The sequence below is a fragment of the Nothobranchius furzeri genome, chromosome 1 (genome assembly GCF_043380555.1).
Source record: "Nothobranchius furzeri strain GRZ-AD chromosome 1, NfurGRZ-RIMD1, whole genome shotgun sequence".
In the NCBI taxonomy this organism is placed as follows: Eukaryota; Metazoa; Chordata; class Actinopteri; order Cyprinodontiformes; family Nothobranchiidae; genus Nothobranchius; species Nothobranchius furzeri.
Window position 1 is genome coordinate 52,396,389 of NC_091741.1, and position 18,227 is coordinate 52,414,615.

Sequence of the window (18,227 nt, forward strand, 5' to 3'; positions counted from 1 at the left end):
ACACACACACAGATCTCAAGATTGTGTCTTTGTGGGGCCCTGCCGTATAGATATTAATTCTATGGAAGTTGACAAAATGTTGTGCATATGTTGATTTATAATGTGATCAATCCAGTATACAAGGTAAACTCGTACTATTTGTAGTGGCATTGGGTGATCTGATTGAGGTGACTTATATTCTGTAGGTCAAAGTTCCTGAGTGTCTGAGTGAGTTCTGGATGTTAGGCTCTATAACCGTTTATAGCTACAAAAAAATTAGCATATTGTGATAAAGTTCATTATTTTCTGTAATGTACTGATAAACATTAGACTTTCATATATAGTAGATTCATTACACACAACCGAAGTAGTTTAAGCCTTTTATTGTTTCTAAAATTGATGATTTTGGCGTACAGCTCTTTAAAACCCAAAGTTCCTATCTCAATGAATTGGCATATTTCATCTGACCAATAAGAGAAAAGTGTTTTTAATACAAAAAAAGTCAACCTTCTAATAATTATTTTCAGTTATGCACTCAATACTTGGTCGGAAATCCTTTTGCAGAAATGACTGCCTCCATGCCACGCCGCATCGCAGCAATCAGCCTGTGGCACTGCTGAGGTGTTATGGAGGCACAGGATGCTTCCATAGCGGCCTTAAGCTCATCCAGAGTGTTGGGTCTTGCCTCGCTCAACTTTCTCTTCACAATATCCCACAGATTCTCTACGGGGTTCAGGTCAGGAGAGTTGGCAGGCCAGTTGAGCACAGTCATACCATGGTCAGTAAACCATTTACCAGTGGTTTTGGCACTGTGAGCAGGTGCCAGGTCATGCTGAAAAATTAAATCTTCATCTCCATTAAGCTTTTCAGCAGATTGAAGCATGAAGTGCTCCAAAATCTCCTGATAGCTAGCTGCATTGACCCTGCCCTTAGTAAAACACAGTGGACCAACACCAGCAGCTGACATGCCACCCCAGACCATCACTGACTGTGGGTACTTGACACTGGACTTCAGGCATTTTAGCATTTCCCTCTGCCCAGTCTTCCTCCAGACTCTGGCACCTTGATTTCCTTATGAGATGCAAAATTTGATTTCATCTGAAAAAAGTACTTTGGACCACTGAGCAACAGTCCAGTGCTGCTTCTCTGTAGCCCAGGTCAGACGCTTCTGCCGCTGTTTCTGGTTCAAAAGTGGCTTAACGTGGAGAATGTGACACCTGTAGCCTATTTCCTGCACACGCCTGTACACGGTGGCTCTGGATATTTCCACTCCAGACTCGGTCCACTGCTTCCGCAGGTCCCCCAAGGTCTGGAATCGGTCCTTCTCCACAATCGTCCTCAGGGTTCGGTCACCTCTTCTCGTTGTGCAGCGTTTTCTGCCACACTTTTTCCTTCCCAGAGACTTCCCACTGAGGTGCCTTGATACAGCACTCTGGGAACAGCCTATTCGTTCAGAAATGTCTTTCTGTGTCTTACCCTCTTGCTTGAGGGCGTCAATGATGGCCTTCTGGACAGCAGTCAGGTCGGCAGTCTTACCCATGATTGTGGTTTTGAGTAATGAACCAGGCTGGGAGTTTTAAAAGCCTCAGGAATCTTTTGCAGGTGTTAAGAGTTAATTAGTTGATGCAGATGATTAGGTTAATAGCTCGTTTAGAGAACCTTTTCATGATATGCTAATTTGGAATTTAGGGTTTTTATGAGGTGTACGCCAAAATCATCAATATTAGTAACAATAAAAGGCTTGAACTACTTCAGTTGTGTGTAATGAATCTAATGTATATGAAAGTCTAATGTTTGTCAGTACATTACAGAAAATAATGAACTTTATTACAATATGCTAATTTTTGAGAAGGACCTGTATGAAGGACCCAATGAAAGTTGTTTTACATCTAGGTAACTGCACACATCCACAAACGCTGGAGGGCAAGAACACCATTTCCAGATCTGTATTGCTGCAATTTAAGCTAACAAAATAAAATCTAGAGGTTTAGATAATGTAAAGCAGTAAAATCTAATATATTTGTGCAGAACAAAAAAAAATCTTAAAGCTAACAGTGTTTAGCATAAATCTTCCAGATCCATTAGAAATGGCTAACGAGCTGTGAGACAACAGTCCTCAGTCAGAACTGACCACCTGCATTTCTCAACTGATGCAACACAAATGTAACCGGTTCTCTTCTACGTTTTGCGGTTTAATGTTGAAGGGTCGCTGTGACACCGCTTGTCTTTAAAGATTAGTGGATTCTCCATTTATTCTGTCAAGCAACATAATTGGAAATGCTAAACAAGACATTATAGGGTGCCACTCCAATGACAACACATTTTGTGTAATTATTAAAACAAGGCCATTACCGCTGGTGAAACTAAACTACACACCACATTGGCATTGGCGTTTTCACACACTTATTTCTAATGACTGATCTGCAGCACAGTTCTCCTCACTGCTGTTAGATCTGAGCCGGCGTTCTGCCCCGGCTCCTCGACACCCAGCCATGCATAAATATATCAAAAGGCACATAAGTCATTAGATGGCTAACTTGTTTGTGTCTTGACATGTGGGTTAGGGTCAGTTTAACCAGTGAACTGAAGAATCTGCTAAATGAGTAAAAAAAAAAAAAAACCTTAAGGAGGGAGACAGGGAATAATTGACGAGTATGCAGAAGCAACTTAAGATCAAGATCAGAGACAGCAAGGAGGCATACAGGAAGAAGCTGTAGAACAAACTACAGAGGAACAATATCAGAGATGTGTGGTCAGGGATGAAGAAGATCACAGGCTTCAAGCAGAGGAAGGATTGCACAGATGGCAGCCTGGACACAGCCAATGAACTGAACAAGTTCTTCAATAGGTTCAGTTCCCACATCCCATCCTCCTCTGATCCAACATTTTCCTGTCACACGCCAGCTCTTTTGTCCTCTAACACAGTCATGGACTCTTCTGGTTCTATAAATCTGTCTTCAACCAAGTCGGGAGATGCTGCTGCCCCATTTACCTCCCCCTCCCACCTATCTGTCTCTAGAAGTCAGGTGAAGAGGCAGCTGGAGAGACTGAACAGGAACAAAGCTGCAGGTCCAGATGGTGTCAGCCCCAGAGTACTGAAGACCTGTGCAGAGCAGCTCTGTGGGATTCTGCAGCACCTCTTCAACCTCAGCCTGGCCCAGGAGAAGGTTCCAGTCCTGTGGAAGACATCCTGCCTTGTTCCAGTTCCAAAGAAAACTCGCCCATCAGTCAATGACGACTACAGACCGGTTGCCCTGACATCCCACATCATGAAGGTCCTGGAGAGACTCCTGTTGGTCCACCTGAATAAGCAAACTAGAACATATCAGGACCCGCTGCAGTTTGCTTATCGCCATTGAGTTGGAGTTGAAGATGCCATCATCCTGCTGCTTCAACCAACCCACTGTCATCTGGACAAAGCAGGCAGCACTGTGAGGGTCATGTTCTTTGATTTCTCCAGTGCATTTAACACAATCCAGCCTGATGTACTTTGCCAGAAACTCCAGAAGACACAGGTGGGGGCCTCAACTATCGCCTGGATTAAAGACTACCTGACAAACAGACCACAGTTTGTGAGGCTGAAGAACTGCACATCAAACCAGGTGATCAGTAACATTGGAGCACCACAGGGAACTGCACTCTCACCATTCCTTTTCACCCTGTACACCTCAGACTTCCGGTACAAATCAGAGACCTGTCATCTACAGAAATACTCCGATGACTCTGCAGCTGTCGGGTGTATCAGAGATGGACAGGAAGCTGAGTACAGAGAGCTGGTGGAGCACTTTGTGGCATGGTGTGGAAACAATCATCTGACCTTGAACGTGAACAAAACAAAGGAGATGATTTTAGACTTCAGAAGAAACAGGGTGGAGTCAAACACTGTTTCCATCATGGGAGAAGAAGTGGAGGTGGTTGAGGAATACAAATACCTTGGAGTTCACCTGGACAACAGACTGGACTGGAGAAAGAACAGCCAAGCTGTTTACAAGAAGGGACACAGCAGACTTCACTTCTTGAGGACGCTTAGGTCCTTGGGTTAGGGCTGAATTGAAGGAATTAATCATGCTGATGAATTTTATTTCGCCACAATTTTGCTCTATTTATTGACAACTGACAGATAAAATGATGGTCAATGGGGATGTGCTGGCTTCTTGCTCTACAGCCTGGGGAAGAGGTGTGGGTGCATGATGTCACGCTTCAAGGGGTCTATTAGAAAGTTGTTCTTCTTTAAACCTAATCAAACTTTGACATGGTTCATCTCCAGACATTTCGATGTCCATCTTCAGACTTTTAATGTGTATTTTTATAGTTCATCACTGACAAAAGCATCAAGGAAAATGTTTTTTATTCTTTTTAACCAGCGAAATCTCGCTGTGGTTGTCTTTCAGGTTGTTCCTTTTTTTTCTGTTTTTTTTTGTGAAGCTGTAGCATATACACCTTTTCCAAAAGTGGTTCCAAGAGAACACTGTTAACAAGAATAGTTTTACATAAAATCAAGTCAGTCATTTATAAGTAGCACAGATATGTTAATCAATATTAAGTTGATTAGGCTTAATTGAGTGTACAGAAATTTTGTTGCCTGTAGTTTTAATTTATCTTTAATATCTGATTGACCTTTTCATTGTGCAGCAGGTAGCCTTTTCATCCCTTAACTTGTGATATTTTTTTCATATTGCAATTAATTATCATACAGCTTTCCATTGTGGACTACTCGGACAGTGATGATGGGGACAGTGATGATGGAAACATGGATGCAAAGAATGACACTTCTGACACGCTACATAACAGTGACATTGGAATGCAAAGCAAAACGGTAGAAACAAATTTCTGAAATACCTTAAATGATCAAAATCAAATGTTATGTAAATGAATAACAAACAATGGTGCTTCTTTGTGTTTTTAAAAGTTTACCATTAGAGTTGGTAGAAAATGAACCTCTGCTGACTTTGTAAGTTGTCCCATGAAAAAGAAAATATAACTCTAATTTAAATGGTGGGGACAAATCTGTAAAAGAAGAGGGAAGTAAAAATAAACGGTGCCTCAGAAAGGTAAGGAAATGAGTACAATTTGGACAAGCAGGCGGTGAGCAGGTATATGGCAAACCATTTTTTACATTAGATCAACAATTAGACCTCTCTGTAATTCCTATTTTATATAGTAATAATTTAATTTATCCATCCATTTTCATCTGATTATCTGGAGTCGGGTCGTGGGGGCAGTAGTCTAAACAGAGAAGCCCAGACTTGACACCTTCTCCCATAGTACTCTCCTCAGCAGTCATCCATAGGGTATCATGGGGATATCCCCATAGGAGCAAGAAATCTTGTTGATGGGGATCTGAAAACTATTTCATTCACGAAAATGTGAAATAATTGTTACCTAATTTGAAATGCATTTTTTTATTCTGTCTCACTGTTTAAATAATTGAAGTTGGAGTTTGTTAAATGGCAAACGCACAAAGTCAGCATGGTTTCAGTTATTTTTTCCCCTGACTGTATAATCTTAACTACACAACACTGTTCTTGCTCATGTACTGAAACCTTCTCACTGTTTTGACACACTGTTTATTATTCAAATCAGTATGCAGTTGGCCAAACTGGAGATGATGTTCCAAAGCTTAGACGAACCAGAAGCATTCAGGTATTCCTTTACCAACTTTACTTCACTACATAAAAACATAATTAGCTTATATAGTGAATCTATAATATTTTTCATTTAAAATATGATTATGAATTGTAAAATTCACTTCAATGTAATATGTTGCAGATGAAGAAGAAAGTACCAAGTTTTTCTGATGCGCTATATGATTCAAGTGATGACAGTATGGAAGTCCCTTCAGCATCAAATGAAATGGAGTCACACTGGCTAAGAGGATCTTCCTTTTCTGTAAGCCTCATCATTCAATTTCAAATGTGTATTGCCCCAAAAAAATGTTTTACACCCTTAAATTTTTGAAAATATCCAGTGTCCTGTTATTGTAAAGTCTAATGGCACTTACACACTAGCATCGGCTCCACTCCACTCTGCCCGCCGTGTTTGTTCCACACTGCCTTAGGGATGTGGATGTAATTGAGCACATAGGCCATCTCCAAAATCACAAAGATAAAAGCCTCAACTACTGCAAAGCCCTTCTAACTGGTCTTCCAGGCTGTACTGTGAGACCTCTTTAAATGGTCCAGAACGCAGAGGTGCGTCTGGTCTTCAATCAGCCAAAAAGAGCACACGTCACCCCTCTGCTCATTGAGCTCCACTGGCTACCGCTAGCAGCACGCATCAAATTCAAATTGCTAACACTAGCATACAAAGTCCGAGATGGTACGGCTCCCATCTACCTGAATCCTCTTGCAAAGGCTTGCGTCTCGGCCCGGCTGCTCCGGTCATCACAGGATCGTCGGCTAGCAGTGCCTACACCACGCTCAGGACAATCCAGACTCTTCTCATGCATCGTTCCACACCTACCAAGCACTACCAGAACAGGAGCTTCCTTTTCAATTTTCAAGAAACTCCTGAAGACCCTGCTCTTCAGAGAGCATCTTCTTAACTAGCACCCTCCCTGCACCCGTCCCCCCTCTCTGCTGTCCACTCCTTGTTCCCTCCTCTCCATGATTCATAATGCTGCCTCACTGCCACCTGTGATTGACTGAATAGTGTTTGTTGTTGTTAGCCTCAAGGGCTACATGCTGACTGTCACTTGTAAGTCGCTTTGGACTAAAGTGTCTGCTAAATACATAAATATAAACTCCTCAGCATCCAGAATGTTGATGAAGTAGGCATGCAGGATGGTCCTGCCCCCTAATGATGGTGTGTGGGTTGGACTGGTTTCGGCCTGAGGCAGGCCGCCTTGGGAAGAGGGCTGAAAATGCATCCGGTTGCATGCGGTAAATTCCCGGGCTACTAAAATTTGAACACTAATTATCCTATCTAGGCTGTGTAGAAGCGATGCTAGTGTGTAAGTGCAATAATTCAAACATTTCTTGGAAGGTGCTATAAATACTGGCCAGTTCTAATTTTGTTTAAAACAAAAACGGAACAGGGTTTTGATTTGATTTATAATAAATTTGTGGTTTATATTGCGACATTCCTCACTAATCCAGATGCTGAGGTACATGTCAAGCTAGCTGTTCTGCACTTTCTCTTTTTGTTGACACATTTTTGTATTTCTGTAACATGTTTTACTGATAACCTGGCAGCAGCCAGATCTCTGTGTCCCCGTCCTGTGTAGAGTCTACACATTTAGATCTAGAATCACTGCCACGGAAACTGTCTGAAAGAGGGAGAGCTCTCTGGTAGCAATATTTTAAACTGATTGGAAGATGCGCAAGCTAGTGCCCAGCTAGTGCTGCTGCCAGGTTAGGATGCTTGATACAATCTAACTCGCTCTCTACAGCTTAGTGCTGACACACGATTGGTTAGTCTATTTTGGCCCGGAGTTCGGACGGTTTGATCTGGAGCGGTACAAGATGAATTCTCCTGAGTTTAAGAAAACTCCAAATCTCACGAGAATTCATCTAGGAGCGCACGGTTATTTTACTGTATTAGTTTGGGCTCTAAATGCCCTGAAAACAATTGGACCAAATACTCTTATTAAAGGGAGCATCTTTTTTATTTTATTTTTTTATAAAGAGGGAATTTAAATGAAGATGTTGATTTCTGTTTTGAATTAAGAATGCAGGAAGAAATACTAATTTATTTCTACCTCCCTTTCTCCATTATTAAAGAGTTTTGTTGGATTAGACGAGGCCAGTGAAGGGAGCGAAGAAGAATATGTACCAGACACCAGTGGAGAAAGCACAGACAGCGAGGCCAGCCTAAAAATATCTCAGGAAAAAAAGATTTCTCCCTGGAAAAAAAGAATGTCAACTACTAAAAAGAGGAGCAAGTTTGGCTGTCGGGTCCAACATAAGTACAGTCATGGTACAAGTTTGGAAGAGTGTGATTCCAGCTCCACTACAAGTGAATATGAAAAGTTAGACCTAAAGGATAGATCTGGTTATCTCGCTCCTGTTTCAGAGAGTTGTTATAGAAGTACTGCTCAAAACAGAAGCATGTGTTGCAGTCAGGGAGAGTCTGGTCAGAGTAGAAGCTCTGAAAGCCATGATGCCAGAGCCACTACAAGTAAGGATGAAGGAACATCTCTGGAAGAAGAACTTGTTTTTGTTTCTCCTGTTACAAAGAAAGAAGATGGTTCCAGGAAGTACAACAAGAAACACCATTGTGTATATTGTGGTGGTCTTGTTCAAAAAATGTCGAGGCATCTACTACGTAAACACAAAGATAAAGTGGAGGTAGCAAAAGCCAGTAGTTTGCCAAAGAACTCCAAACAACGACGACTTCAGTTTGATTATATACGGAATAAAGGTAATTTTGAGCATAACTCGGAAGTCTTGCAAAAAAAGCAGGGCAAACTCATTCCATGGAAGCAACCAAATGCCCAAATGGACGGACAAATATTTAAACACTGTGTGTATTGTTTTGGATTATTCAACAGAAAGCAAATGTGGCGGCACTTCCAGTCATGCAAATTTAAGCCTCAAGATGAGCTTTCTAAGGGGGGTAAGACAAAAGTACAAGCATTGTGTGCATTTGCGGAGGCAGTTCCACTGGGGTTCAGTGATGCATACTGGAGGTTCTTGAGCAATCTTATTCAAGACAAGATAACACTTGCGATCAAGCAGGATCATTGCATACTGGATTATGGATACAGATTGTTCAAGAAGAATGAGAAGTTGGTCAACCAGCACCAGTACATCCGCCAAAAGCTGAGAGAACTTGGCCGACTACTACTCGAAGCCAAAGCTGTTTCTCCTGTGAACAGTGTTAAAGATCTGATCAAGCCTGAAAAGTACAGTCAGGTAATCTCTGCTACAAAACGCCTTGCTGGATTTAATGATGAAAATGGCAAGTACCAGAAACCATCCCTGGCTAGAAAAGTTGGTCACAACATTCATTCTTTAGCCATGTTTGTTAAGACTGAAGGACTAAAGATGAAGGACAAACAAACTGTCCAAGATGCAGAAGAATTTATTCAACTGTATCAAGAAAGCTGGAGGTATGACATTGCTAGTCAAGCTTTGACTCAAATTGAACAGAAGAAGTGGAATTCTCCTCTCCTTCTCCCATTTACACATGATGTCCAGATCCTTCACAGCCATCTGACAGACAAACAACAAAAACATCTAAATGCATTGAAAGAAAAGCCTTCACACTCAACCTGGAAAGATCTTGCTAAAGTGACTCTCACACAAGTCATTCTTTTCAATCGCCGGCGAGCTGGTGAGGTTTCCAGGATGCCGTTGTCTGTTTACTTGTCAAAGGATGCCTCAGAAACCCACGAGGATGTTAACTTGGCCCTCACAGCACTTGAACAAAAGCTTTGCAGCTACTTTGTCAGGATTACCATTGTGGGAAAGAGGGGAAGGAAAGTCCCTGTTCTACTAAGTCCAACTATGAAAGAATCACTGGATGCCCTTAGTGAAAATCGTGAAGAATGTGGAGTTTTGAAAGAAAACCAGTACCTGTTTGCATTGCCTCACTCCATCCACTACCTGAGAGGTTCAGACTGTATAAGGCAGTTTGTAAGTGAATGCAATGACTTGAAAAACCCTGCAGCACTTACCTCAACTAAGCTCAGGAAGCATATTGCTACCTTGTCAACAGTTTTGAATCTCAAGACCACAGAACTGGACCAATTAGCCGATTTCCTTGGGCACAACATTGCAGTCCACAGAAAGCACTACCGCCTTCCAGAGGGTACCCTACAGTTGGCAAAAGTAAGCAAAGTTCTCCTAGCCTTGGAACAAGGACGCCTAGGCGAATATAAAGGGAAGAGCCTGGATGAAATCCACCTAGATGTCAATGGTATTAACATTTAATCATTTCTATTTTAAGGAAAATAAGTCCACTAGCCTTCTTATTGAAGATATTTATAAACTTGTGATTTGTGTAAGAGAGTATTTTTTTCTTAACTTTTCTTGTATTGGTTCTGCAGTTCCTGGTCAATAACATTATCCTTTGAAACTTCTTATTACCATTTCAGAAACTGTTGATATGGATGGGATTTCACAAGAGGAAGGTATGAATTTCTTTTAATTCTCAAATTGAATTATCATTAGTTATCATTACACTAGACCAGTGGTGTCCAACCCTGGTGCTGGAGGGCCCCTATGTAGCAAGTTTTAGTTGTTTCCCTGTTCCATCATACATAATTAAATGGTTGAATCGGCTATCCAGCAGGGCTGCAAGTTCTGTAGAGGCCTGTTAATCGCCCAAGTAGTCAAGTGTAGTGAATCCATTTCTCTGCTTAAACACATCCAACCCATTGGGTGATTAACAAGCTTCAACAGAACTTAAGAACATGCTGAACAGATAATTAAAACATGGAATAAAGTATGTTGCAGTTGGGAAAATAGTAAATCATGCTGGATATAGGGGCTCTTGAGGACCTGAAAATTGGAATGTTACATGACACAAATTTGAAAAAGCTCCCTCAATCTATAGTGGAAGCACAGTTGATTTGACACCAGCTATGGGGTACAAAGTCAGTGCAGCCATAGCATCATGGTTGACCTGCAAAGCATTGCTGCTTGTTGCACCTCCTTTAGTACCTTTGCACAGGTGTGGCCTTCTAGTCCAGGGGTTCTCAAACTTTTGGGTGTAGAAATTTTCTAGGGACCCCCCCTATAATCCTCAAGCTGATAAGATTTTCTACACTGCCTTTTGTAGTCCCAGACACTGTAGATATTGATTTTATTTAATTTCATTTATTTTAATTTTAGATGATTTTGTTTTTCATCTGACAATATTAGAACATTTCGGTAATGTCTGACATGTTTTTAAAAACACTATAATTAATACTCCTGGACAGGGTATGAATTTCAAAATTGCTTCTGGGGAGCCCTAAGATGGGAGTGGGTTAGGGGGGTTGCCTTGGCCCCCAAAATGCCTTGAAACGGCTCTGGGTGTGTGACTGAGTTTTGAAGGTGATCTGAATTGTATCAAATGTATAAATATTATGTGCTGCTTTAGAAAACGTAATATAAACGATTCTGCACCATAGAAGAGTACCATAATCAGTTATAGTGGAATGTAGTTTTGTTATTTTAATGGCGGCACCAGCTTAGCATCCAAACCTGTCAGAGCGGTGTTCTCAACATTTACCGGGTAGGAAACTTTGGTCTGCCTTCATGTGGTACTGCAGGGCTGAGCGCTGGAGTTGTAACCTGAGACCGAACCTGAATCAAATCAGCCCGACCGGTTCTGTTGGATTTGGGCCGTAAATTATGTTGAGTGAGTGAGTCTGCTCACACAAGAGAGGATCGGAGGACGCTCCTCCAAATACTCATTATTTTAATTTCATTAATATTTCTCCTGGAAGCGCTCAGTCAGACCGAGTGTTGTGATGTCAGGAGGTCCGGTCTTGGAGAGGGAGCGGGGTCAGAGCAGCGTAATCATCTGTCTCTTTTATTTAGGGACTCGGAGAAGTTAAAAGGAGAGAGAAATAGAAGATAGAAGTTCTTGTTCCACTTTATTCTTTTGTTTCATGATGATAGACTGATGTTAATTTCAGCTTAAAGGGAAACTGGGAGGAAGCTTTGGTTCATTTTAAGTAATATGAGATCTTGTTTCCTATCTGCTCCTCCGGAGACAACATGGACATGAGGGTTACATGATGGCAGTCACACAGGAGGGGGACAGGTGTTGTTCTTCCTAATATTGCAAGCTTGTGTGTTATGTACATTACAGCCAGCGATCCAAGCCGCAGCAGCACCCCCCGGCCTCTTGCTTCTGGGTCTATCTTGTGAGTGGCCCTCGGACCATTGTAATCGAGGAGCCCTGCTTTAATCCCTAGAGTACAGCTTACAAGGCATTTATTCTTACTATAGACCACTGCGAATGTGTTAAATATGAGTAAAGTTGACCTTGTATATTTATGAAATAGTTATTGTCACTGTAGATCATCACAATACAAAGTGTAATCTGTTTTTTTCTTGTTAAAAATCTTTCAGAAGAGCAGACACCAGAAGATGTTGAAGGGACATCTTTGTCCGTCACACCAAGTGGTCCAGAAAGCGAGTCCACAAAGAAAGGTGAGCTTGTAAAACCACTATTTGGGGTTAGTATTCCTTTCCAATATTAAACATTTCTTATTAACACATACATAAGCTAAATATTAAAAGTCCATTATCATTTCTATCCTCCCATCTATGCTCCCATCTGTTACTTGCTTAAATATAAATGGCAAACAAAAACATAATAAAATCTAGTGGAATGACTTCATAAATTATGATTTTTGTGGCGCCACAATGAGGGGAGTCACAGGTTGCTCCAGAGTTTTACGCCTTCCACTCGCAGCCTTTTCCAGTTTTACTCTGACAAAAAAACACAGACTGAGCAGAATGTTCAAAATCACCAGCATATCTACCTATGTTGTGTTTTTGTGACCTACTGATCACCTTGTGTTGCCCAGACTTTCCTCTCCCTAACCACTTAGGCCAGCTCCTCCGGGGGGATCCCAAGGCATTCCTTTGCCAGCCGAGAGACATAGTCCCTCCAGCGTTTCCTGGGTCTTCCTTTGGTCTCCTCCCAGTTGGACGTGCCTGGAAAATCTCACCAGGGTAGCGTCCAGGAGGCATCCTAACTAGATGCTCTCACCGAGCTTCTCACCCTATCTCTAAGGGAGAGCCCAGCCACCCTGTGGAGAAAACTCTTTTTGGCTGCTTTTATCCGTAATCTTGTTCTTTCGGTCACTACCTAAAGGTTACAACCATAGGTGAGGGTAGGAACGTAGATCGACCAGTAAATGGAGAGCTTCGCCTTCTGGCTCAGCTCTCTCTTCACCACGACAGACCGGTACAACATCACTCCAGATACAGCTTCAATCCGTCTATCGATCTCCTGATTCATCCTCTTAAACTCCTCCACTTGGGGAAGGATCTCATCCTTGACCTGGAGAAGGCATTCTACCCTTTTCCGACGGAAGACCATGGTCTCGGATTTTGAGGAGCTGATTCTCATCGGAGCTGCGTCACACTTGGCTGTGAACTGCTCCAGCGAAAGCTGGAGAACACAGTCTGATCAGAGACCTGATCCTTAGGCCACCAAAACAGATCCCCTTACCACCTTGGCTGCACCTATAAATCCTGTCCATAAAAGTTATAAACAGAATTGGTGGAAAAGGCCTGCCTTGGCCAAGTCCAACTCTCACAGGAAATGAGTCCGATGCAGACCAAGCTCTGACAATGGTCGTACAGGGCTATCAGCCGGTATCAAGGGGCCTGGTACCCCAAACTCTCAGAGTACTCCACACAAGCCCCCCCCCCCTCCCCAACCACCACCAAGGGATGCAGTTGAACACCATCTCAAAATCCCCACACACCCCATCGACAATCCGATGGACCCTCCTCTCCAGAACCCCCAAATAGACCTTACCAGGAAGGCTCATGAGTATGATCCCCCTGTAGTTGGAACACACCCTCTGTTCTTTCTTTTTAATTATAGGCCCGTGGCACGTTATTGTTTACATCCGGGTAACAACGCACATCCAAACTAGCTGGAGGGGAAAAAGCCCGTCTCCAGCCCTTTCCCAGAGCTGTATCTCTGCGATTTAGACTAACAAAATAAAACCTATGGATTTAGATATCACCACTTTAGACCATCTAACATCTTTGTGCAGATGAATAAAATAAAAACATCTTGAAGCAAACGATGTAGCTCAAAGCTTCTAGATGCTTTTGAAGTAGCTAGCTAGCTGTGAGATGAGGATCCCATGCTGACCTGGCAGCCCGAGCAGATCTGGTACCAACACCAGCTGTCTGGACTTCTCACAGAACCAAAGGAGTAACTGGATCTCTTACGTTTTGTGGATTAATGCTGAATGGTCGCTGTGACAATGCTCGTCTTTTGAGATTAACAGATGCTCCGTTTATTCTGACGATTGAGTGCAAACAGAAACAAACGACCTTAGCGGCTACCCACTCCAATTACACATTTGGTTTAATTATTAAGATCGTTGCCGTGGTTAACACACAGAAATACGCACCACACCGGCATTGTCCTTTTAACACATTTATTTCTCAGGACACATCTGCTGCAGCACAGCTCTCCCCTGGTTCTGGTTCTGTCCCGTATAATATAATTGTATGATAAAAGCGTATAAGTCAGATGGCTGTAACTTTTTTGTTTCTGGGCATGTGGGGCAGATTAACTTTTTTATTCTGTCACAAGACTTTGTCTGCCACAATGTGTGTGGTTTATCCACTAGCCGTTCTGCCTTTGGCGTATTTTATCAGCTAAAATCCTGCAAAATTGAGCTCATCTGTCCTTCATTTGTTTACTTATGCAGCCTACAGGACTGTGTGTGTGTTAACCCTGCATATAGATTTTATTTCTCCGCTATTTACCTCTGTTTATTGACAACTAACAGATAAACACAACTGGGGTCAGTGCGGAGATGCATCTTCTTGCCCTCCAGTCTGCAGCTATGGGCGGGGGTGTGGGCATGTGACATCACGCTGCAATGGGTCAATAGGGACCACCAGCCCGGTCTGCCAAACCAGTGGAACTGCTCCCGATGCTCATGTGATATTTCAGAGCCGCGTCAACCAACACAGCCCCTCAACATCTAGAACCTTAAGGAATTCTGGGCGGATCTCATCCACCCCTGGAGCCTTTCCACCGAGGAGTTTTTTGACTGCCTCAGTGACCTCAGGGTCCAGAGATTAGAGAGCCCAACTCAAAGTCCCAAAACTCTGATTCCACACTGGAAGGTGGGATTAAGGAGGTCTTCCAAGTACTCAGCCCATTGATTCACAATGTCCCAAGTCGAGATCAGCAGCACACCGTCGCCACTGTAAACAGTGTTGCTAGTGCACAATTTTACCTTCCTGAGACGCCGGATGGTGAACCAGAATCTCCTCGAAGCCGTACAGAAGTTTTGTTTTATGCTCTCACCAAACTTCTCCCGTGCCCGGGTTTTTGCTTCCGCAACCATCCAAACCACATTCCGCTTGGACTGCCGGTACCCATCAGCTGCCTCCAGAATCCCACAAGCAAAAAAGACCCACTAGGACTCTTTCTTCAGCCTGACAGCATCGCTAACCCCCAGGGTTCACCAGCCAGTTTGAGATTGGTGCCACAGCAGGCACAGACCACCCTGCGGCCCCAGCTGCGGTCAGCCACTTTGACAATGGATGGAACATGGCCCACTCAATGTCTCCTGCCTCCCTCAGGACTCTACGTTCTGTTGGAGGTGGGAGTTAAAGCTCCTGACAGGAGACTCTGTCAGACATTCTCAGCAGACCCTCAAAACATGTTTGCGTCTGCCAGGTCTCACCGGCATCTTCTGCCACCATTGAAGCCAACTCACCACCACATAGTGGTCAGTGGACAGCTCCGCCCTTATTTTCACCCAAGTGTCCAAGACATACGTTCGCAGATCAGATGAGACGACAACAAAATTGGTCATTGAGCTGCGATCTAAAGTATACTGGTGCCAAGAGACACCTTTATGCCTGAACATGGTGGTGTTCATTATGGACAATCCATGACGAGCACAGAAGTTCAATAACAAAACACCACTCTGATTCAGATCAGGATGAACATTCCTCCTAACCACACCTCTCCAGGTCTCACTGTTGTTGCCCACATGAGCATTGAAGTCCCCCAGCAGAACGAGGGAGTCACTGGAAGGGGCGCTCTCCAGTACCCCCTCCAGGGACTCCAAAAAGGATGGGTATTCTGAGCTGTAGGTTGGTGCTTAAGCACAAACCACAACCAGGACCCGCCCCCCCCACACAAAGGCGGAGAGAGGCTACCCTCTCCTTTACCGGGCTAAGCCCCAACACACAGGCACCAAGATGGGGAGCAAGAAGTATGCCCAGCCCTGCTCGGCACCTTTCAGTGGGAGTAACTCCAGTGTGGTAGAGAGTCCAACCCCTCTTGAGGAAACTGATTCCAGAGCCATGCATTGAGGTGTGTCCAACAATATCCAGTCGGAGTCTCTCAACCCCACATGTCAACAATGGCTCTTTCCCCACCAGAGAGGTGACATTCCTCTTGTCGAGAGTAGCGATACTTTTTAAGGTACTGACCGAATTCCATAGTACCGACTGAGCACAGATTCACGTCATTTGAAAAGGTGCCTTGTTTCAGTACCCGTCCTTCGTAACGAGAACTTGCCTAGACAGCTGTGCATGCGCAAGGACGTTGTCGTCGGTCGCTGCAAGTGAGTTGTAAACAGAGCAGCATGGTAGAAAGAACGCACGCCAAAACTTGGGTCCACTTCACTAAATGTGATGGGTAACTGGGTGATGATGAAACCAGCGACAACAATCTAAGTAAAGCTGGGCGCACACTGTGACTTTTTTCACTTTTTTGAGCTGATTTTCCACTCGTGCGAGAATCCACGAGATCGGGGCGAGTTTTGCGCTGAGCGTCGTGTAGTGTACAGGGGGTTACGAGAGGCGATTAACACCACGTGACCAGCTACCGATCAGCAATCTTGAGCTTGCACGGACTTCTGGTGTGTTTGATATTTTGCTTGTCCCTCGTGAGGGTATCGCACTGTTGAAGCGGCGCTGCGAGCAGCTGCAACCCACAAAGTGTCAGAACCACTCACGGCGCATGCGCAATCATGCATAAACACTGCTCGCCTGCTAACACACGTTATTCGTTTTAATTTCTACACGTCTTTTGCACATAATGACAAGGATTGTCAAAGCGTGTTTGCCGTGTTCATGTCAAATTAAACTGATCACAAAACAGATTTACTTTTTTTTGTTTTCCTCATCCAACCCCCATAAATCCCTGTGTGTCCTCCTGCAGCACTCCTGAAGGACAACAGGCAAGACAAAAAAGTCGGACGTGTTGTGTAAAAACTGCTATTTTTACCATATTTTAGGTCCGACGTGTTGCTACCAGGCATACAGTGTGAGCAGTCAGGTCGCATCCGAGAACTGGGTTGTACAGTGTGAGCACATGGCTCGTGAGATCCGCCCTGCGAGGAAGTCGTACAGTTTGAGCTGAAGCTGAACGCTGCGAGTGAAAAAGTCGCACAGTGTCCACCCAGCTTAAGGCATCCTCATCTTAATCTGCTCCTGTAGGTAAATAAAATGTTTAAGATAACATTAGCTTGATATGTTAGCTTCCGTTCCGCTAATGGTGCGTTTGCTTTCTCCTCGGAACTCCGAATTTCTTACTAGAAGAACATGAACGCGCTCTAAAGTTTGGCTTCACTAAATGCGACGGGTGATTATGAGAAGATGAAACCAGCAACAACGATCTGTGTGAGGCATCATCGTTTTAATCTGCTCCAGCAGCTAAATAAACTGTTTAAGATAACGTTAGCTTGATAAATTAGCTTCCATCGCCACCATTGTTATCAGCTAATGGTGCGTTCGCTTTCTCCTCGGAAATTCTAACTTCCCAATAGGAAAAATCGAATGAAAAAGGACTGCAAAAGGAATGAAGATACACAGTAAATTTAGTTCACAGTAAAGATGTTTGCTTCAGTTTAATTATCAGCTTATAAAACTACAAGGACGATGTTAAAATACAAACAGTTATGTGTTATTTATCGTGATATTTTTCAAATATGGTTATATATTGAGAAAAATATATATTTAATTATAAAAGAGAATTACAATATTAAACACGCAAGTATCGAAAATTGGTACCGTTAAGTACCGGTATCGATTCCTAGGTACCGGGAATTAGTACTGGATCGATTCAAATGTCAAAGGTACCCATCCCTAGTTGAGAGCTAGCTTTTGTAGCCGAGGATCAGTCCGCCAAGGTCCCCGGCTTTCCACACTGCACCCAACCACTCTGGCCCCTCCTACGAGTGGTGAGCCCATGGAAAGGGGGACCCACATCTCCTCTTTGGGATGTAGCCCGGCCAGGCTCCATGGGTAAAAGCCCGGCCACCGGGCGTTCGCCAGCCTGCCCCAACTCCAGGCCTGGCTTCAGATCGGGGCCCCCGGTGACCCACGTCTGGGCATGAGAACGCTGTTCCCATTTATAGTATTCATCATAAGGGGTCTTTGGGCTGCACTTTGTCTTATCCTTCCCTAGGATCTGTTTGCCATGGGTGACCCTGCCAGAGGCATAAAGCCTCAGACATCTTAGCTCCTAGAATCATTGGGACACTCAAACACCTCTACCACGTTAAGGTGGCAGCCCAGGGGGAGTGGCCTTCTGAACTGGCTGAGTAGAAGTTTATGCATAACTGCAAGCTCAGGAGAATCCAA

General features: G+C 43.6%; 1 protein-coding gene across 1 annotated transcript in view; it reads left to right on the forward strand.

The window, feature by feature from the left end:
* The window catches only part of LOC139061601 (uncharacterized), a 19,169-nt gene extending 955 nt beyond the window's left edge, over positions 1–18,214 (forward strand). Inside the window, exons 3-8 of the mRNA XM_070549029.1 lie at positions 4,676–4,795; positions 5,563–5,622; positions 5,749–5,868; positions 7,701–9,840; positions 10,019–10,054; positions 11,988–18,214. Of these exons, the coding sequence (XP_070405130.1) occupies positions 4,676–4,795; positions 5,563–5,622; positions 5,749–5,868; positions 7,701–9,840; positions 10,019–10,054; positions 11,988–12,118 (2,607 nt within the window). The 3' untranslated portion in view covers positions 12,119–18,214. The remainder of the gene's footprint in view (positions 1–4,675; positions 4,796–5,562; positions 5,623–5,748; positions 5,869–7,700; positions 9,841–10,018; positions 10,055–11,987) is intronic.
* Positions 18,215–18,227: the final 13 nt, after the last annotated feature.